This window comes from Aricia agestis, chromosome 21, assembly GCF_905147365.1.
Source record: "Aricia agestis chromosome 21, ilAriAges1.1, whole genome shotgun sequence".
NCBI classification, from domain to species: Eukaryota; Metazoa; Arthropoda; class Insecta; order Lepidoptera; family Lycaenidae; genus Aricia; species Aricia agestis.
In genome coordinates, this window is record NC_056426.1 from 7,625,769 (window position 1) to 7,648,779 (window position 23,011).

Consider the following 23,011-nt stretch of genomic DNA (forward strand, 5'->3'; position numbering starts at 1 on the left):
AAAGTAGATAAAAACCATACGAAATTCCGTTAAATTCAGTTAAGCCGTTTTGAAGGAGTTCGCGCACAAACACCGTGACACGAGAATTTATTAAATTATATTAGACTTAGCCCGTCTGGGCTAAGTCTAGGGCGTTAGCTCAGAGTTGAGACATATTATAATATTATGGTAACCACGAATTAATAAAAACCAATTTTGCTGTTTGGTATGGAGATACTTTGAGTCCCGGGAAAGGACATAGGATACTTTTTATCCCGGAAAAATGTACGGTTCCCGCGCGATAAACGAACTTTGGCGCAACGAAGTTGCGAGATACCTAGTATATATATATTTTTTTTATGAAATAAGGGGGCAAACGAGCAAACGGGTCAGCTGATGGAAAGCAACATCCGTCGCCCATGGACAATCGCAGCATCAGAAGAGCTGCAGGTGCGTTGCCGGCCTTTTATGAGCGAATAGGGTAATAGGGGAGGGTAGGGATGGGAAGGGAAGGGAATTGGGGATGATAGGGAAGGGAATTGGGCCTCCGGTAAACTCACTCACTTTTCTGTGAGAACGTGGTATTTCTCTCCCACGTTTAATATGTATTTTGTCCACTTCTTATTAGTTTCGGGTAAAAATAAGCAAATTTAACTATTTGAAAAGTGTAAAAATTACCTTCTCTTTTTATTAGTGTAAAATTTTCTTCTATAATATATAGCTTATTATGTTTTTTTTATATCATAAGTACCTGGATGACCGAGCTTCGCTCGGTATAGCAAACACTCATTGACTTCGTGTTACTTAATAACGCCATCTGCTGGTCGTTAAAACAATTAGTTGCTCTTAAAATAGTATTATTATTCGCCAATAGATGTCAGGAAGAGTCATATTTTTCCATAGACATAATAGGTTTATGTATTTTTCAGTTTATCGATTATCGATAAAACACGAATAAAAAGACATTTTCTGAAAATGATTCCTAGCTAGATCGATTTATCGCCCCCGAAACCCCCTATATACTAAATTTCATGAAAATCGTTGGAGCCGATTCCGAGATTCCAATTATATATATACAAGAATTGCTCGTTTAAAGATATAAGATATTTAAAATACAATAAAACTTGACTGCTCTATTTATCAGTGTAGTAATTCCCTTTTCTAGAAGCATCTATTTCGTAGAATGCACCGACTTTAATCATACGTGTTGAAACTAATAGAAGCTTTGTAGCAAGACCACAATTTCTTGTAAGACAGGCTCACGTAAGTGGTATGGTATGAGTAATAGGCTTATGTAGTAATCTTTTCATAGATGGCGTCTGCAGCTAAGATGTTTTGTTAGAATCTACAATCTTGCACTTTGGTAGAATCCATAATTCAGGAAAATCAGTGCAGTGGGCTTGCTTGCTGCGTTTACTGAGCTGGGGCCAATTTTTGGTGTCACACAGCATTGTAGTAGTTAATTTTATAATAATATTATAGTCGAACTGTATACTTATATTATGATGTATTGTGTGATGCTAAAAATAAATCCATTCTTATTCTTATTCTTATTCTTAATTAATATTATTATTGCGAAAGTCTGTCTGTCTGTTACCTCATCACGCTTAAACAACTGAACTGATTTTGTTGACAGGTATGCAAATATACTTTGGTTCCCGGGAAAGAACATAGGATCCCGACTGACTCTCGATCTCGATCGACTTTTAATGCCGGAAATATGTACGGTTTCCGCACGATAAAGCAATTTCGGCGCATCGGAGTTGCGGGCGTCATCTAGTTTAGAATACCTCCATAGTCCAGTGGTTAGAAACTATTGAGCCGTGGGTTCGATTCCTATGTTGGAAAAATATTGTTTCCAAGTTTGGTTAGGATAATGTAGGATCATCACCTGACAAGAAATATGATCCATGCGTCGGCCATGTAGAAAGATGGTCCCATAAAAAAAGAGATTTTATGTACTGCGCACCCACTTGGACATCATAAAATCACTACTAGCTTGTCTGGTTTCCATGAAACTGGACAGAAACACAAAAAATATAAAGAAGTAAACTTTTACCTCTTTGTTAAAAAATGCGAAAATTAAATTTGCTAATAATAGACTTAAAGATACTCTCGAATAAAAATTCAATTTAGTTACTTAGAAATCTTCAAGAAAAAAAATACGAAAACAAAATTAGGGCACTCACATTAATTCTAACTTTATTTCGCTTTGAGGGTTTGGAATCGAAGTGACCCTTATAATTTCATTTCAAGGGACACCATTTCTACACCGGTTTTCAAAATTAAGTCCTTTGACACACTCAAAAACACATTAGGGTGTGAACAGGATGGTTAAACATTTTAGGGACAAAAACTGGCCATGTGCGTCACGTTTACGAACAATACGACTCACAAATTTCATCAAAGTTGCCTCAGTTAATTCATAATACATATTAAATGAATCATAAGATCATAAGGAAATTGGCTATATGTCACATTAGAAATGTCCGGTTCTTATGAAATTTTACGCCCGTGAAGAGTCAGGTCAAGTTAATTTATATGATTTTTTTAGTCTTGCTACTTGAAAACGGCTGAACCGATTTGACGAATTTTAGTCTGGAAATATTAGTGGAAGTGTGGGGAAATTTTATATTGGCAGGGAAGTATTACGAAGTTCACCGGGTCATCTAGTATTAAACAATATTTTTCTCTTTTTGTCTATTAGTATAGCCTCATGAGAGATAGTACAGGTTCCCTAGAATTTTTTTACCTGATTACTATCAAGCAAATTTTTCGTGAGTTTCATTTTGATAAGACAAAAAACAATTTTATTTGTGAAATTGTCTAAAGTGATAGCTAACAGAGATAAAAAGGATTAAATATTTATATTTTCGATTGTCCTATTTGCAAAATAATGTTATTGTTAAATTATATAAATATAATTAATTAAATAAAATTAAAATAACCTATCAATATACAAAAATCAGCTGGTTAGGGTTCCGTTCTAGGGAATCTGCTCAAAAGCAATCAGGCGCAAGTGAACCTAAGGGCACCAACACAAAACTGCGAATTAGGGTCACATCGCAAATAAATCAAAAGTATTTGCGACAAAACTCATAATAAAAATCACATTGCGATGCGAATTCGCACGAACTTTGGCCTTAAACATACAATATTGGCGCAATATCTGTTTTGCACATTAATTGTCACCGCAGCAGCTATTTTGGTGACATTGTGTGTGCCATTAGCAAATTGCAATCATTCGCATCTAGCTTTTATACAAAGGAAGCGTTAAAGCTTTAAAGTAAAGGCGTTTGACGTTTTGTGTCGTGCAGTTTTAGTGCCGCGATGTGCGGTTTAGGTTGGCCGCATTAACACGTTTTCTGTATTCGATTTCCTGATGTGGAATTACGATTTGGAGTTCATTTCTTTACGCGCGAACGAGCCGGATTGCACTTGAAACATACGTGCGGATTCGTTCCGTTCGGAAAAAGGAAAGAAGCGAACATGTGCGCCAATTAATGTATTTTCTACTGGTTCTCTGCAGAAAATGAATTCCGAAATCGTAAAATTTCAGCTGTCTAGCTATTACCGTTCTTGAGATACAGCCTGGAGACAGACAGACGGAATCGTCACATGCCGCATCGTGTCGCAGAACTGCTCGCCGAATACACAGCACCTGGTGATGATGAGGGGAACTCACCTCAGCGGGTCCTTGATGTGTATGTACCGGTCGAGCGAGATAGCGCACAGGTTGAGGATAGAGGCGGTGGAGCACATCACGTCGCACGCCACCCACGTGTCGCAGAACTGCTCCCCGAACACCCAGTACCTGGTGATGATGAGCGGAACTCACCTCAGCGGGTCCTTGATGTGTATGTACCGGTCGAGCGAGATGGCGCACAGGTTGAGGATGGAGGCGGTGGAGCACATCACGTCGCACGCCACCCACGTGTCGCAAAACTGCTCTCCGAACACCCAGTACCTGGTGATGATAAGGATTAGTAACATGGAAGGGTTTTTTAAACATCCGACGAAAAGAGGTGTGTTCTTAGTCTAAGACTTAATTTGTACCGGCGCGGAATGGAATGGAAGCGACTATTGCCACGAAACTGTACCTACATAGCACAATGAACTTTATGTCATCAGTTAATAAACACATAAATTAATTACGATGCGATACGCGGAATTCTCGAGAGTTCATTGTGCTGTGTACAGTTTCGTGGCAAAAAGTCGCTTTCACTCCATTCCGTGGCGGAGTAAATAGAGCCTAACGTGTATGTCTGTCAGTGTTTGTAACTGTCCGTGGCGTAGTAGCACCCTCTTTTTTAGAAAGCTGACATGATCGAGAGTATTCTAAGGCTCAATTTATACCGCCGCGGAATGGAGTGGAAGCGTCTTTTTGCCATGAAACTTTACATAGCACAATGAATTTAGGCCAACGGTATAAGACACAAATTAAATACGAGCCAAAAATTCGCCTACCGCAGAATTCACAAGACGCGCGTATCGCATCGTATTTAATTTGTGTGTTATACTACTTGTACTATTATCTATTCTGTGGTTATACTGTTGACATAAATTTCATTGTGCTATGTACAGTTTCATGGCAAAAAGACTCTTCCACTCCATTCCGCGGCGGTGTAAATTGAGCCTGAGCTTTAAAAAGATTATATAATTTCAATACAAAGTAATAACAACGCACATTAACATTTTACTGTTATATTTTATGCTGTAAAAAAACTGTCGCAAAACAATTCGTACATGGAAATTGTACAGAATAATAATGTCGTACGTCATGACGCGAGCAACAAGTGGGCTCACAAGTGCACTTTCACCTCGTTATTTGAGCGACATTTCACGTCAAAATGACGCAGGTTTCAGCACAATTTGCGAAAAAGTAATATTTATCTCGCAAGTCTCATTATATGAGCCAAATTTGAAACGTTTATGTTAAATAGTTTCTGAATTATGAGGGGGTCAAAAGTGGCTGCAAATGGTTCATGTAATATTACACACGGTGCTGCTCGCCGCGTGTCTAGATTTAACCCTTGCATGACAACATCAAAATGTGAAGCATCCATACTAATATTATAAATACGAAAGTCTGTCTGTTTTGTACCTCTGTCCTCTTCTCGTCCAAACCGCTGAACCGATTTTGCTGAAATTTGGCATGCCGATACTTTCCTCTCTACTTAACTACAATTTTAAATAATAATAATAGCTCCCACACCGGTTTCGGTGACGGTGGCCGGTTTCATTGAAACCAGGCCAGCTACGCAGGAGTAATTTATAGTGCCCAAGTGTGTGCGCAGTACACAAGAGCACTCTCTATTCCTTTACTCTCATAACCCAGTGGGACGGACGACCGACACGACTGGCGAGAGATCAGGCGCAGGACCGACTTTTTACATGCCCATCCGACGCATGGATCATCTCACTTGTCAGACAATCAGGTGATCAGCCTTTTTATATACAAGTGATATTGCATAATGTGAAGCATTCATACTAGTAAAATTATAAATGCGAAAGTCTGTCTGTCTGTTACCTCTTCTCGTCCAAACCGCTGAACCGATTTTGCTGAAGTTTAGTATGGAGATACTTTCTCTCTACTTAACTACAATTTGATTGATAAAATTAAAGTAACGTTATTAATAATTATTAATTACTTAACTTCAATTTTATCAAATATCTTCCAAAAAAAATATAGTCGTAAGTATATGGTAAAAACATTAAATTTCTGTCAGTGCCCTAAGAGGCAACAGTCAGACACACTCTCCTTCATATTATTAGAATGCACGCTCAGTGTAGACTGTAGGTAAAACACCATTAAATTTAAAAGCCTGTATGCCGCAATAATCCGTTTATGTTGAAAATGCGTTTGAACAAGATATTATGCGGGTAAAGTGATGTGAACATTTTATATGAGCTGAGTCGATTATATGCATAAAATATGTGTATTAATAATATTATGTTATTTTTTTTTTACTTATGTAACTAACCAACTAGTTAGTTGGTACGAAAAAGAACTTGGTAATTACTAAAAACACAAAAGTCATATTTGTGACAAAAAACAAAAGTACAAAATACATAAAATATTATTATAATTAAAGTTATTTTATTTGCCTACAAAATTGCAGGCGGCAACAGTAACTAAAAGGAACAACTTGGCAATATTTCTCGAGAGTGGAAGGACAGAGAAAAATGTTGCTAATACACAATATTCTAAATAAAACAAACGATTTAGTAAAAGTATCAACAAGTTTGTCAGTTTTTACAAGCAAGGCACAGAATAATAATCCTCAGTCCCCTGTCAGTGTATTCTGCAATATTGCCAACAAAGCAAGGAACAGTGGGGCTAAAATGGTCGCTTTGGAGAATCATATTATGAATCATAATAATATGATTAAAATTTTGAAATCGCAAAATGGTCACTTTGCTTGCAATTCATGTCTAGTAATTCGTACTAATTTGCCGTTTGTCAGATTGACAGTTTTGACAATTTATTTGCTGAATTAATTGAAGAATAATTGGTAAATGTGACCATTTTAGCCCCGCTGGTTGCTATTCATCAGTCCCCTGCCCGTGTGTTTATCACTGGTACTCACCCTAACAGATCATTGACACCGGCAAACGTCATCACGGCAGCGGCAACCAACATGTCAGCAATTGCCAGCGACGCTAGGAACAGGTTGCCGATCCTCCTCAGTCCCCTGTCTGTGTATATCGCGATGCAGACCAAGATGTTGCCCGCCGCGCTCACGAATATCAGGAGGGAGAGGAATGATGCTGAAACAAAATGACACGTCAGTACTCAGTACTCTGTGCTTAATTACGATGCACCTGACACTAACTTGACTACATACTTAAACCTAGATCTCTAAATCTGTTAGGGCTAGAAAACTGATTTTCTTACACAAGTAACTTCAGTTCATGATTTAGATTAAATGCTCAAGACGAAAACACGATTACTGAAAAAATGCTCGATAGTTTCTTTTTTACAAAAAACCTTGTTTTAGACACATTTTTGCTTGCATCTTCGAATTTTGTTGTCTTTTCTTTAATATTTTTTAATATCTAAAAAGGCATTGATTGAACCTAAATTTGCTCAAAATACTTTTTTCATAGTCATTATAGTTAGTATTTTATTCAAGTAAAACTAACTTGGAAATGATTCCGCGCCGTCCTTTTTCACCTGGCATTTAAGAGACGGGCGTGAGTGTGAAGTGAGAAGGGAAGGAAGGAAGGGGAGAAGGATTTTTTGGGTCAGTAGCCCTCTTAAATATCAACTATCAAAAACTATACTATTGTACAAATCACAATACCCTTGTCTATAAAATGACTTTCTGTAGGATTTTCTTAGCATATTAGATTAAGACAAAACATTGTTTACATGATCTCTAGTGTCAACTTTTTATAAACACCAAAAAACTTTTTGTCCTCTCGGTGAGATTCAAACTAGCGATCTCTAGTGTCAACTTTTTATAAACACCAAAAAACTTTTTGTCCTCTCGGTGAGATTCAAACTAGCGATCTCTAGTGTCAACTTTTTATAAACACCAAAAAACTTTTTGTCCTCTCGGTGAGATTCAAAATGTATCCTATCCTATAGTCCTACTAATATTATAAAGGCGAAAGTTTATTTGGATGTATGGATGTGTGGATGTATGGATGTTTGTTACTCTTTCACGCAAAAACTACTGAACGGATTTTAATGAAACTTTACAATAATATATCTTATACATCAGAATAACACATAGGCTACAATTTTAACCGACTTTCGAAATGGAGGAGGTGTTATGTTCGTTTTATTTTTAACGATTACTCCGCCGTTTGTGAACCGATTTTCAAAATTTTTCTTTTGGTGTATAGGTTATCATTCCAATTTGGTACCATATTATTCATAAAAGTGGTGACCTGATGAAGAGATCCATAAGTAATCGAGGGAACTCCTCAAAATTTATATGAAAATATGTGGTGACATCGGTTTTTTTTTAATGAAATAAGGGGGCAAACGAGCAAACGGGTCACCTGATGGAAAGCAACTTCCCTCGCCCATGGACACTCGCAGCAGCAGCAGCTGCAGATGCGTTGCCGGCCTTTTAAGAGGGAATAGGGGAAGGTAGGGAAGGGAAAGGAATAGGGGACGGTAGGGAAGAGAATAGGGTAAGGGATTGGGCCTCCGGTAAACTCACTCACTCGGCGAAACACAGCGCAGGCACTGTTTCACGCCGGTTTTCTGTGAGAACGTGGTATTTATCCGGTTGAGCCGGCCCATTCGTGCCGGAGCATGGCTCTCCCACGTAGAAGCAGAGCAGTATTCTAAGCATATGCTACCAACAAGTAAGATTTTGCACCGAGGTATACCGTGGTTTTTTTTTTTTTTTTTTATTATAAAATTGGGGCCGTCTATAGACTGTTCGTCCATATCCTTTTTTTGTTATTTTATTATTTTGATTTTTCGCACCAAGGATAATTGAAATAATATTATGAATTTTAATTAATTGTGGTCCATCACGCCATGGACACTTTTTTTTTTTTTTTTTTTATATATATATATATATATGTGTATATGTATATTTAATAGAATAGAGTATAATATGTTATACATATAATAAATAAATATATACATTTATTGTTTTATAAATTGCATAATAATAATATTAATGTTTTGAACGGTGAGGTCCCAGTCGGTGTGGCGGCCAGTAGATCCGACATTTTCCGATTTCCTTAGATTTTTTGCTGCTCCACCCTTTGCCTTTAGATGTTGTGACATTGGCTTGGTGGAGAGGGGTCACTCAAGCTGGGTGGAGTTTCTAGGTTGTTAAAAAGACATCGTTCTGTGTCGAATCTACCCGCCATGTGGCTTAGGACTTTATCGTTCCTGTCTTTTATAGCCATTTTTATATTATAATCTCTTATGTGTTCGGTTGACACCTCCGTGGCTCTTTTTATGAAGCTTGCCACAGCGTCTCCATCAGTGTCAGTGTAATAGACACAGGTGTTAGTGTGCCGGGATATGGCTACAACTGCATGAGGAACGCTGTCATGGATTGCATGGAGGTATACCGTGGTTCGGAAGGTGCGGAGAGAACTCCTGACCCTTTATAGATACAAGTTTGGGAGTTTCGACGTTGTTTTAAGAGAGGAAAGCATATGCTACTATGCAAATTACCTTCATCTTAATCATCATCACTAGACATTACCATAAACCGTTATAGAACCATGTGTCGTCCCGTTTTGACCCTATTATTGGTAATTTTCAGTCTTTTATGATATATCACTTAATCCGCGGGTAACACCGCGGGGCACAGCTAGTACACATATATTAGTTCAAGCATACACTATAATTTGTCCATAGCTTATATGAAATATATTTACGGTTTTTAAATTACAGGACAAAATCCATTTTTTCGCTTACGCTCTCTCCATTTATTGCTGTTCCATTTCTTGTTTTCTATGAGAGACCAGCCTCTCATAGAAAACAAGCGATCTAAAACATTTTCAAAACGATTGTTTAATTAAACGCGGCCTCATCTTAAGCGCCTACGCGCTAAAAACTAGGTCATTCTTTAACATTTATAATTGATTTTATCTATATAATATAAAACTCAAAGGTGACTGACTGACATGGTGATCTATCAACGCACAGCCCAAACCTCTGGACCGATCGGGCTGAAATTTGGCATGCAGGTAGATGATATGACGTAAGCATCCGCTAAGAATGAAAAGAAGGATTTTGATCAATTCTATCTCCAAGGGGTTAAAATAGGGGATGAAAGTTTGTGTATAATAATACTTCTTAACGCGAGCGAAGCCGCGGGCAAAAGCTCGTTTTATTATAAAATAGCGATGACCTATAAATCTAATCATCTTTAAACGAGATCTCTGATATTTCAAATTATTCCACGTCATAAAAGGAAGACTATCATAACCGTAAAATAAATATCGAAAAAATGGCGGCTCAATTTTAGGATAATTTGATGTGAACGCTATCTGTTGGTTCAAAGAGATTAGGCACAGTCACGAAACAAGCCTATGAGGTATACGCCTGATTAGTAGTATCATCATGAATACATCACTTGATATACGTGGGAGAGCCATGCTTCGGCACGAATGGGCCGGCTCGACCGCACAAAATACCACGTTCTCACAGAAAACTGGCGTAAAACAGCGCTTGCGCTGTGTTTCGCCGAGTGCGTGAGTTTACCGGAGGCCCAATCGCCTACCCTATTCCCTTCCCTACCCTCCCCTATTCCCTTCCCCACCCTCCCCTATTCCCTTCGCCACCCTCCCCTATTCCCCTCCCTACCCTCCCCTTTTACCCTATTCCCTCTCAAAAGGCCGGCAACGCACCTGCAGCTCTTCTGATGCTGCGAGTGTCCATGGGCGACGGAAGTTGCTTTCCATCAGTTGACCCGTTTGCTCGTTTGCCCCCTTATTTCATAAACAAAAAAAAAACTTGACGACCTCTGTGGCTCAGTTGGTGGGCTGTTGCCTGTTGGTAGCTCAAGCCGGGTCGCGGGTTCGAATCCCGCTGACGGAACAAAAAGTTTTCAAAGTTCCTGGGTCATGGATGTGTATTAAATATGTGTATAATATAATAAAAATCTTAAACATATGTGTAGTATAAAAGTATTAAATATATTTCCGTTGTCTGGTACCCGTAACACAAGTCCTTCAGGTACTTAGCACGGGACCAGACTGACGTGGTGTGAAGCGCCCATAGATATTTTTAATTATTATTATGTGTGTTTAATGCTTTTTTGACATTAGTTTACCTTTTCATTAGCGTTATTGATTGGTTAATTTTTTGACACTAGCTAATCGAAAGCAATAGTAAAAAGACAAACTTCGATTAAAAAAAAACTCTGAAACTGGGCATTAGAGTTCCGTACACAAAATGTAAAAACGAGATCCTATTACGACTTCGATGTTTGTCCGTCAATCTGTCCATTTATCTTTTTGTCCGTCTGTCTGTTTGTACTTCTGTCTCCAGGCTGTAAATTGTGTTTGAAATTTTTACAAATTGTGCACATCTGTTGTCGCTATAACAACTAAATTGTTAAAAACAAAAAACTACAATGGTACGGAACCCTTCGTGCGTAAGTCAAACTCGCACTTGGCCGATTTTGCGATTGGATACGAAACCCTTAAAAGGTAACGAATGAACGTCAGAACAAACTTATCGCATCAATCAATATTTGATCAATAACTTGAACAGTTGAGCAAGTTTGAGAATATTGCCGCAAGTTGCCCGATTAATTTGTTACTAATGTTACACAGATATTATTGCTGATAGTTTGAAAGTCACTGCTTAACTTGAGTTCGCTCTGTGGTCGAAATTTAGCTTGTATAAATATTAGTACGGCTTTGCTTGGAGTTTGACCAATAATAATAATAACTCAGAAATGCATGGTCGCTTAGTGAGCAGCTTAAACTTTTTTACGCTCTTAAAACTATTTAATTTAATAAATACACTTATAACTAATTGCCAATGCGTTTTATAATGCAATCAAATTTTTTTAATCTCAAATGGCCTTCTTATGGGCCCGTTCTTTATAAGGCCAAAATGTTCATTTGCGTGTATAAGTTAAATAATCATTTTATGTAATGTTACGGTACGCTTTTATTACTAGAAAATAACTAGTTGTATGTTAATGATTTTTAGATGTTCCTTGTAAAGTTCATGTTCCCTAGCAAGGCCAACAAATCTTTGGTTGGGCCTTATAAGGAACCACTGGCCGTCCTAGGAACATTTGCAATATTTTAACTTAAATCGAGGCATAAGTAGATTTTCGTTTATTAGTACCTTATATCATTATACGACAATGCCCTGTAAATTGTAATAAAAGGTGAGATAAATATGGTGCATGGTCGTTAATAAACGTTTCAATATATTCAATATATAATGGCCAAGCTAAGTGCCAGTAGAGATACGGAAAAGCCTTAGCAGCAGTGTTTTTATCTGTGCTGGTTCACGGAACCCTAAAAACTCGTAATCAAAGAGTAATCTGTTCAGAAGCCGGCTAGTCATATTATATTACGAGCTTGCCTTTGAAGTGATCGCAAAAGGTAGTTTTCAATTAAATGTGGAATTTTCAGGATACCTTATATGCGCAAAAATATTAATTAAGGGAATTAATTATACCTTTGTATAAAGTATCATAATATTAATACGCGAACGAAAAACTTTGTAACCCTTTTTACGAAAAATGGTGAAACGTAGGTGCATGAAATTTTGCACAGTTATAGTTTATAATATGGTGAAGGAGTGCATCGAACTAATATTATTTTGAAATTATGCTTTTATCATACATTTTTTAACAAATAAAACATTACACACGCTACAACACACCCATTAGGAAAAATGACAGATTTTTGAGTGACAAGCCTAAACATACGAATTATACTCTTTTATTTATGGTTGAAGTCTGTTGACAACAAGGTGACAGATTGAAAATAGATTATAGTTTTTTTTTATTGAATCTTAGATACTAGACAATGCTTACACGACCAGTCTGAGATCAGCTGAGTCCCAGAGACAAGAGTTGAAAAAAATATGATAAAGTCAATATTTTTGTACAAAATATAGGTAGTAGTCCTAATGTCGTTGAAACTAAGGTCGAATTTCGACCATTGGGCGATCTCTAGTTATAATGGATACTTTATGCGAAAGTGTGCTTATCTGTCTGTCTGTTACCTCTTCACGCTGAACTGATTTTGCTGAAGTTTAGTATGGAAATACTTCGATTCCCGGGAAAGGACATATGAAAAATATACGGTTAACGCGCGATCTATAAGCGCAATAATATTACACAGATATTGACCTATCAGAGAAGTTGATTCATATTATAAACGAGCTTTTGCCCGCGGCTTCGCTCGCGTTAAGAAGTATTATTATATACTAACTTTCATCCCCTATTTTAACCCCTTGGAGGTAGAATTGATCAAAATCCTTTCTTAGCGGATGCTTACGTCATAATATCTACCTGCATGCCGAATTTCAGCCCGATCGGTCCAGTGGTTTGGGCTGTGCGTTGATAGATCACTATGTCAATCAGTCAGTCAGTAACCTTTGAGTTTTATATATTACGAGCTTTTGCCCGCGGCTTCGCACGCGTTAAGAAGTATTATTATATACAAACTTTCATCCCCTATTTGAACCCCTTGGGGTTGGAATTTATCAAAATCCTTTGTTAGCGGATGCCTACGTCATAATATCTACCTGCATGCCGAATTTCAGCCCGATCGGTCCAGTGGTTTGGGCTGTGCGTTGATAGATCACTATGTCAATCAGTCAGTCAGTCATCTTTGAGTTTTATATATTACGAGCTTTTGCCCGCGGCTTCGCTCGCGTTAATAAGTATTATTATATACTTTCATCCCCTATTTGAACCCCTTGGGGTTGGAATTTGTTAAAATCCTTTCTTAGCTGATGCCTGCGTCATAATATCTACCTGCATGCCCAGCCCGATCCGTACAGTGGTTTGGGCTGTACGTTGGTAGATCACTATGTCAATCAGTCAGTCAGTCACCTTTGAGTTTTATATATAACGAGCTTTTGCCCGCGACTTTGCTCGCGTTAAGAAGTATTATTATATACGAACTTTCAACCCCTATTTTAACCCCTTGGAGGTAGAATTGATCAAAATCCTTTCTTAGCGGATGCCTACGTCATAATATCTACCTGCATGCCAAATTTCAGCCCGACCCGTCCAGTGGTTTGGGCTGTGCGTTGATAGATCACTATGTCAATCAGTCAGTCACCTTTGAGTTTTATATATATAGATATGTATAGATGCATAATATTAATCAACTTCTCTAATATTTACTATGTGCCATATTATAGGCAGGCCTGAGTCATATTTTATCAGTTTAATTCAATTCAATGTTAACTGTGATCTGTTGACTGGGTTTGACAAAATGTTACCGAGTTACGTAGGTCCGCCAACAGCCATTGAATCAATTTCTTCGATGGTACATAGGCTACTAAGTGGACATAGGCTACTTAGAGGACATAGTCTTCCTCGAGCACTTAGGCTACTTAGAGGACATAGGCTACTTACCGACGAGCAGCATGGAGAGCGGCGTAACCGGCGCCGGCGCCTCATCCTCGTACACCACGCTCGTGTAGTTGTACGCCACCTGCAATGCAAAAACTTTATCAAAATCGGTCAAGCACAAACAAAAATAAGTACTTTAAGGTGACGCCTTGATAATTTGGCTGCAACCATATCGATTTTTCTCAGCAATGACTAAAGCTAAGAAATTAAAGTTCGTTGTCAGTCTTCATCATGTCTTTGTCTTTGAATTGCCCATAGCATAACACGAGTGGTGAACTTTTATAACACAGAATAATTAATCAAAAAGACCTCTATAAAAACAGGGATTCTAATTTTGCCAACAGAGGAGAGTGATTCCAAAATTTGTACATAGATTAGTTCCAGCATACAATATAATTTGCTTATAGCATATATGAAAATATATATTATTAATTATGGTTTTTAAATTACGCGACAAAAACCATTTTGTCGCTTACACCCTTTCCATTTCTTGCCCTTCCACTTCTTGTTTTCTATGAAGGCCGGGCCGGTCTCTCACAGCGATCTCAAACATATCCAAAACGAAGCGGTGTCACCTTAAGAGGATACAACAGGGGCTAGAGAAATGAAAAAAAAGTACGTGTAATATCTATAGCTGTCTCCCTTACCTCAAGCCTATACCGCAGAACGCGATAGAGACAACTGCAGAAAATCCAGAAAATCAACGATTCGTTGACCCCTGATTCCTTCTCCAAAACTTAACCGATTTAAGTACTTTTTTCATTTAAGATTAAAAAAAGGCTTGAGCAGTGTTCCTATGTTTTGCTTTTTTTGTATAATCTAGCCAAATCTGTTTTCTGGACGTTTGAACACAGTGGAAAATCTGGCCATTTTTTTGGGTTTTTGAACGTTCATATCTTATTTAATAATTAAATTATGAAAAAAAAGAAAACATAGGGACATTGTATTAGTGGCCGTAGATATTCAGGAAAAAAATTATAACTCTACTAGCATTATCCAGGGAGGAAACAGGGGACAACGTTTGTATGGAAAAAAGGGCGGTGTGGAATCCTCTTAATGCAAAACGCTAAAGTGGAAGTTTATATATTGAATTTACTCTTGGCATAGTATAAGGAAAATAATCAGGGCGAACGAAGCGAGCCCTAGTATATCCCATCTTTACATTTTGTGGTACACTTTACGGAAAACTATCATGCCTATTGATTTGTGCTATAGTAATCTTCCTACTAATATTATAAAGGCGAAAGTTTGTTTGGATGTATGGATGTATGGATGTGTGGATGTGTGGATGTATGGATGTTTGTTACTCTTTCACACAAAAACTACACAGAATAACACATAGGCTACAATTTTAACCGACTTTGTGAACCGATTTTCAAAATTTTTCTTTTGGTGTATAGGTATCATTCCAATTTGGTACCATATTATTCATAAAAGTGGTGACCTGATGAAGAGATCCATAAGTAATCGAGGGAACTCCTCAAAATTTATATGGAAATATGTGGTGACTTCGGTTTCGTGAGCAGTATTCTAAGCATATGCTACCAACAAGTAAGATTTTGCACCGAGGTATACCTGGTATATCGTGGTTCGGAAGGTGCTGAGAGAACTCCTGATTATTTATAGATACAAGATATTATTTTAAGAACGGAAAGCATATGCTACTATGCAAATTACATTTATCATCATCATCATCATCATCACTACCATATTATACCATACATCGTCTGATGATGAGCCTATAATGACCCTGTTATTGGTACTTTTCATAGTCTTTTAGATCGAGACTCGAGTTTGTCAAGCGATAATTGAAAAAAATCTATACTTAATATTATAAACCTGAAGAGTATGTTTGCTTGAACGCGCTAATCTCAGGAACTAGGTACTGGTCCGATTTAAAAACTTATTTCAGTGTTAGATAGCTAACTTATCGAGTAAGACTATAGACTATATATTATCACGCTAAGACTAATACGACCGAAGAAACTCAGGATAATGTGGGAAAAACGGGGGAAATATTAGAAATTACCAACTACTGGAGCAATTTTTATGGCAATATTTGACACAGATATAAAGTAAACCAAGTGAACGGAGTAGGGAGCTATTAAGAGCTATTTTTATGGGAAAATGTACGGTTTCCGTAAAATTCCTAATTTACGCGGGCGAAGCCGCGCGGGACATCTAGTTATTTATATGTAGATGTGTTATCATCAGTCAGTTAAGGTGTGACGACGCGAGCCCTCACAAAGCTCGGCTTTTAGCTAGTATTTAATATATACGTGGGAGAGCTAAGCGTTGGGCACGAATGGGCCGGCTTGACCGGAGAAATACCACGTTCTCACAGAAAGCCGGCGTGAAACAGCGCTTGCGCTGTGTTTCGTTGAGTGAGTGAGTTTACCGGATGCCCAATCCCCTACCCTATTCCCTTTCCTACCCTCCCCTATTACCCTTTTCCCTCTTAAAAGGCCGGCAACGCACTTGCAGCACTTCTGATGCTGCGAGTGTCCATGGGCGACGGAAGTTGCTTTCCACCAGGTGACCCGTTTGCTCGTTTGCTCCCTTATTTCATAAAAAAAAGTAGTTTGAAGCTATTATACTCTTCTTATTGGCTATGGAAGAAGGTCTGGAGAACGCCAAAGAAGGTTCAATGAAAAGATACTCAGGTAAGTAAAAATTACTATGTAGTATTTGGCATGTTGAGGCTAAAATCGTGCCCAAAAAATGAGCCAACTTGGTGCTGTTTTTTACCATTTGACTTCTGAGTGAAGATGAAATTTTTGTTAATAACGTTATTTTTAATTTTGGTAACCGTCATTTGAGTATTTAAAAACTTCAGTTAACCCTCACCACGTCTACTCTGCCCTCACATTTTAGAATCATTATTTAAAACGGACAAAAACAGATAAAACTTTTGGGAATTAACATTAACCAAATACCATGACCCATTCACACGAGGGTCAAAAGTTAGGAAAGATTGATGATTTGAAATCACCCAAAACACACAACAAATCCAGCGCTTTTTGCTTGGCGGGCGAATAAAAAAATGTAAACGGCCATTCCTAAAAAGAAGTTAAATTGATTTTTTTTTCAACGGAATTTCGTTTGCATTCGAATTTCGAACTCGCTTTTCAACGAAGGTTCGAAACCTAATATAGCTTTGAAATAGCGTGCGGCTTTATGTTTGACGTTTGACGAGTTGTTTTTTTTACGATGTAGTTTACGGCAAAGTGCATAAAACGTTATGATTGATTTAATCTTATCGTAGAATGAATATCTAATTATCTATCGAGCTACTTAGATATTCATTTTGCGATAAGATTAAATATACTTATTGGTAGCTTACATTTTTTGATAAGGTAAGGTAGGTAAGAATACTGTGTGTCTATGAAAATGTATAATTTAAATTAAGAAATAAACTATTTCATAAATTTAAAGTAGATGAAACCAAATTGTTCTGTGCTGAGTGGACTGATGATGATGAACTATAGCTAAGAACACTCTCGATAATGTCAGCTTTCGAATAGAAAAAAACTAGTCTAAATCGAAATCGGTCCAACCGTTTGGATGCTTCGGTGCCTCGAACAGACACACAAAGGGACAAACAGACAGACAAACGTCAAAAATATAACATCTTTTTTGTCGGGTGTTAAAAATTTGGCGTTGGCGCGCAAAACGAAGAGCCAACTTTGTGAGACAAAATATTTTTTAAACAGGATAAATATTTATTTAGTTTCAAGACATTTCAGAATACCTACTTGAACAAAATCAAAGTTTTTCTATGACAACAATTTTCTACTTGAACAAAAAGTAGATAAATTAATACATTCGTAACTTCACCAATAATTCTATTCCAATGATATATAAAAAAACTATAAGTAGAATATCATTGTTCTATTCTATAATAATCCATACAGTGACATTCTCACTAAACCTTATGAATCCTTGCTACATATTAAATATAGTAATTTAATACTGTGGGGTTAAGAGGTTATCAGGAATTTAATTTCAAACCTTAACACAAATGAGTAAAGCTCAATATGTGCTATAAGGCAATCTTCATACATATTCAGCAATATGCTTCAAGTTTCCCGTTAAAATAGTTGCAAGGGTTATTATATTGTATACTTCACTAGACGTGCCGCGCGGCTTCGCCCGCGTATAATAGATATTTCACAGGAAAAATTACTCCACAAAAAAAGCCTATGATCCTTTACGTGGTTTACTTCTTATCTGATCCAAATAACAGAAAAAATGCTCTAGTAGTTCGTGAGAAATAATTTCCCTTTCAAATAATTTCCCCCGTTTTTACCACATTTTCCTCTATTTCTTCGCTCTTATTAGTCTTAGCGTGATAAAATATAACCAATAGCCTTCCTTGATAGCTGTGCTATCTAACACTGAAAGAATTTTTTAAATTGGACCAGTAGTTCCTGAGATTAGCGCGTTCAAATAAGCCCTTTCAAATAATTTCCCCCGTTTTTTCCACACTTTCCTCTATTTCTTCGTTCCTATTAGTCTTAGCGTAATAAAATATAGCTTATAACCTTCCTCAACAAATGGGCTATCTAACACTGAAATAATTTTTCAAACGGACCAGTAGTTCCTGAGATTAGCTCGTTCAAATAAGCCCTTTTAAATAATTTCCCCCCGTTTTATCCATACTTTCCTCTATTTCTTCGCTCCTATTAGTATTAGCGTGATAAATATAGCCTATAGCCTTCCTCGATAAACGGGCTATCTAACACTGAAAGATTTTTTCAAATCGGACCAGTAATTCTTGAGATTAGCGCGTTCAAACAAACTAACAAACTCTTCCGCTTTATAATATTAGTATAGATAAAATATAGCCTATAGCCTCCTATAGCCTTCCTCGACAAATGGGCTATCTAACACTGAAAGATTTTTTCAAATTGGACCAGTAATTCTTGAGATTAGCGCGTTCAAACAAACAAACAAACTAACAAACTCTTCCGCTTTATAATATTAGTATAGATATAACATACTACTTATATGACATACTGACTTAGGATGGATTTATAAACTAATATTATTAAGCGGAAGAGTTTGTTTGTTTGTTTGTTTGAACACGCTAATGCCTGAGATTACTGGTGCGATTAAAAAAAATCTTACAGTGTTAGATAGCCCATTTATCGAGGAAAGCTATAGGTTATATTTTATTACGCTAAGACTAATAGGAGCGAAGAAACAGAAGAAAATGTGGAAAAAACGAGGAAAATTATTTGAAAGGGCTCACGAACTACTGATGCAAGTTTTCTCTTATTTGGCACAGATGAGAAGTAGACGACGTGAAGGATTATAGGAATTTTTTGTGCTCTAATTTATCTGTGAAATATCTAATTTACGCGAGCCGCGGCGGCGCAAACGCGCGGTTTGGCGGCTACACTGCGAGATGCGATTTTTCAACAAAAAAAATTATCAAAATCGGTTTACAAACGGCGAGGCTATCCGCAAACAAACATTTAAAAAAACGTATAAAATACTATGGTCGAATTGAGAAACCTGCTCCATTTTGAAATTCGGTTAAAAAAAGTCGCAGATATAATCTAATCTCCGTTACAAATTGAGCTTTTACACAAATAAAAACTTACAAAAGCTCCGAATTAAGACTTAAATAGATTATTAGATATAACAAAGCTTGGAAAGTTCCAGACACTTTTTACGAAGACTCCGGAGAAAGTTTCTGAAAGTTTCTCAAACTTTTGGAGATATTTTTGGACCTTATTACCGATGTTTGGATGTTTGTTAACTAAACGACCGTTTAAATTCGGATGGTAAATAAAAGAGGTGAGGGTTTTGCTTAGGGGCCATCCACACATTACGGCATACATTTTTTTTTCTACCCCTCCTTCCTTATGTCACATTCTTATGAATACATACTATTTTATTGTCACATATTATGTAATATATTTTTATGTGGATGCATCCTTTTGCTTTTCTTTTGTGTAAATTTTGTTTGTTATTATTTTTAGCAATATTCCGCGAAAACAACTTCCACCTTTAAGTAAATGAGTGAGTGTACGCATAGGCATGCGTACAGCACCTCCCTCCTCCCACATTGCCTATGCGTACACTCGCATGCAAGAACTTGCAAACACCACCACCACACAAGCAATAATGTTGATAATGTTGGCAAATCCGTGCAAGGCCCCTCACCAACATGCAGGTTGAAAACCTCGACGCGCGTTTCGCCCCAACACCGGAGCATCCTTAGGATGTGGACTCTACGAACAACGTCCGTTAAGACGTTATAATAACAAACTAAATTTAAACTATGGATTTCCGCAAAGTATGATGATTCCATTAACTATTTTCTTTTGTGATTAAAGTGTAGGTAGTAGTAGTGAAAAAAATGTTAAAGTAACGCTTAACTTTTTTAGATAAAACCAAAGCCTAGCTCTGATGAAGCGAATATTTTCTGAACTTCTAAAAAGCATAAAACTTCTAGAAAAGAGTCCTTATGAGTCTAATACTCCTAGAAAAAGTCATTTATGAGGCTAAAACTCAAAATTTCCTTTTAAATGGTTTTAAAAGCGCGGAAATTGTGGTTCAAAGGTTTAACGAATACGAGGAATATTTTGCATATTAATGGAACACGCCTCAACGGTTCTCTTAACAGAAAATTTCACTTCAAAATTATGTATTTTTTATTATTTTTCATATCTGTAATTTGTCCACAATTATATTTTTAAACCCCGACGAAATAAATGGGTGTGAATGTTTGACGTGCCTATGTGTGTGTTTGTGTGTGTATCCATCTATCATCCAAACGGGTGGACCGTTTTTAGGGTTCCGCACCCAAAGGGTAAAAACGGGACCCTATTACTGAGACTTCGTTGTCTGTCCGTCTGTCTGTCCGTCTATCTGTCTCCAGGCTTTGTCTCAAAAGCAGCTATAGCTAGACTTTTGAAATTTTCACAGATTGTGTACCTATATCTGTTGCCGCTACAACAACAAATACTAAAACAGAATAAAATTTATATTTATGGGGGGCTCCCATGCAACAAACGTGATATTTTTGCCCTTTTTTGCTCTATATCGATAATGGCTATAGACATACACTTCAAAACTTCATAATTTTTTTTAATAATACGTGTAATTTAATAATTAATAATAAAATTAAAATCTTTAGTAGCATCAGTAGTCATGCCCCATAAATATTATTACTTACCAATTAAGTAATGATTAAAAGATGTACGCTGTAAAATTAAAATAAAATTAAAATTAAACGGCAACAATTTGGCCCGTTTTTTGTTCTATAACGGTGCGGAACCCTTCGTGCGCGAATTCAACTCGCACTTGGCCGATAGTTTTATTTAAAAGCTGACATGGTCGAGAATGTTCTTAGTCATAGTTCGTCATCAGTTGTGCTAAAAAATGTGGGTTTACCTCATGACAGGAAGTGACTTCCAGTGATTTTATCGGTTGAATGTTATTCCTGACATATTTTATTAGTGTTTTGATTAGGGGATTGTTTTTAAAATATGTCTAAAACATTTTCACATTAGTGGTCGATACACATTTCTTACAATAATTATGATTGATATTTAGTATATTAGTACTAACATTTAATTAGTGGTTGACATATAGTACAAGTACAGTAATGGTTGATTCATAGTGCTTACATTGATGGTTGATTTTTTAATGGGCACTGGACCCACCATACATTCTCACTGCTGTAACTCCGGTGTCGCTCAACGACGCTCAACGGATCAACAGTGGTAACCAACCACGAAAAGTGAAAACCCATTATTACGATCTCAGGGTGGGTGCCCCAGGGACATGCTAAATCTGCCTTGGGACCCGCAACGAAATTAATCAGAATTAATCAGTAAGAAGAATAGGAGATAGATGTAGGTTGATACATTGTACTTACATTAGTGGTTGATTCATAGTACTTACATTAGTGGGTGGTACATAGTCGTATTCCATCTTAGCTCAGTGTAGCGGCCGCCGCCACGCGATGTGCAGCGCGCCCATCTTGCTCCGGCATCACATAGCTGAAACAATCATCATCAACGTCATCATCATCATCATAATCATCATTACCATCGTCAAAACTATCAGCACCGACATAATCATCATGATAAATAACATTTAGAATAATAAAGTTGCAGTCGAGCTCGAGACAGACTGCTCTAGAGCTGTTGTCGCGTTGTTTTGTTCAAACCTACGCGACCAAGCGACTACGAAGCGGGAGCGTCAAGTTGTCTATTTTTTTATGAAATAAGGGGGAAACGAGCAAACGGGTCACCTGATGAAAAGCAACTTCCGTCGCCATGGACACTCGCAGCATCAGAAGAGCAACAGGTGTGTTGCCGGCCTTTTAAGAGGGAATAGGGTAATAGGGGAGGGTAGGGAAGGGAATAAGGTAGTTGGGATTGGGCCTCCGGTAAACTCACTCACTCGGTGAAACACGGCCGGCTTCAATATGTTTAGGCATCTTTTATTTATCATGCTAACATTAACCCTTTACAATTCCTTGGTATAAGCTGCTTATCTATCTTTTCACAGGTACGTAATAGCTAAATGTTTGCTACAATGTACAAAGTTACACCATTATAATTCAGTCCAAATCCCTTTTGACTGAATTACAACTGACAAACTACAAACTTTTGTTTTAATTTAAGTCTGCGAAGGACCATCTTAGTTTTTGTTAAGTCGTTATAAATGTACTATAGCTTTGTCCACACTGTACCTTTTTCTGTTCGTCAAGGGCATGCGTTATAGCGCAGTCAACAGCGAACGTGAGGCATGCCCGCGATGCATGCCCTCTGACCGTATCCAAAACTTCAAAAATGACAATATTGGCGTGGCGTTCCTTGACGCATTCAATTATTGAATGCGCCAATATGAAAGTTGATGACGAAAATTGAAGATGAAAGTGCACACATAGCTTATCAGAGAAGTTGATTCATAGCCAGATGGCGGACTCACGTAATTTGGCCACGTTATGTCATTCCACG

At 37.4% G+C, this 23,011-nt stretch overlaps 1 protein-coding gene across 1 annotated transcript in view; it reads right to left on the reverse strand.

Annotated features, from left to right (window-relative positions):
- LOC121737627 (dopamine receptor 1) overlaps positions 1-22,040 on the reverse strand; it is a 34,319-nt gene extending 12,279 nt beyond the window's left edge. Inside the window, exons 1-4 of the mRNA XM_042129289.1 lie at positions 21,948-22,040; positions 14,031-14,109; positions 6,570-6,750; positions 3,818-3,946 (exon numbers count right to left, since the gene is read on the reverse strand). Coding sequence (XP_041985223.1) covers positions 3,818-3,946; positions 6,570-6,750; positions 14,031-14,109; positions 21,948-21,977 — 419 coding nt within the window. The 5' untranslated portion in view covers positions 21,978-22,040. The remainder of the gene's footprint in view (positions 1-3,817; positions 3,947-6,569; positions 6,751-14,030; positions 14,110-21,947) is intronic.
- Between the last annotated feature and the right edge of the window lie 971 nt (positions 22,041-23,011).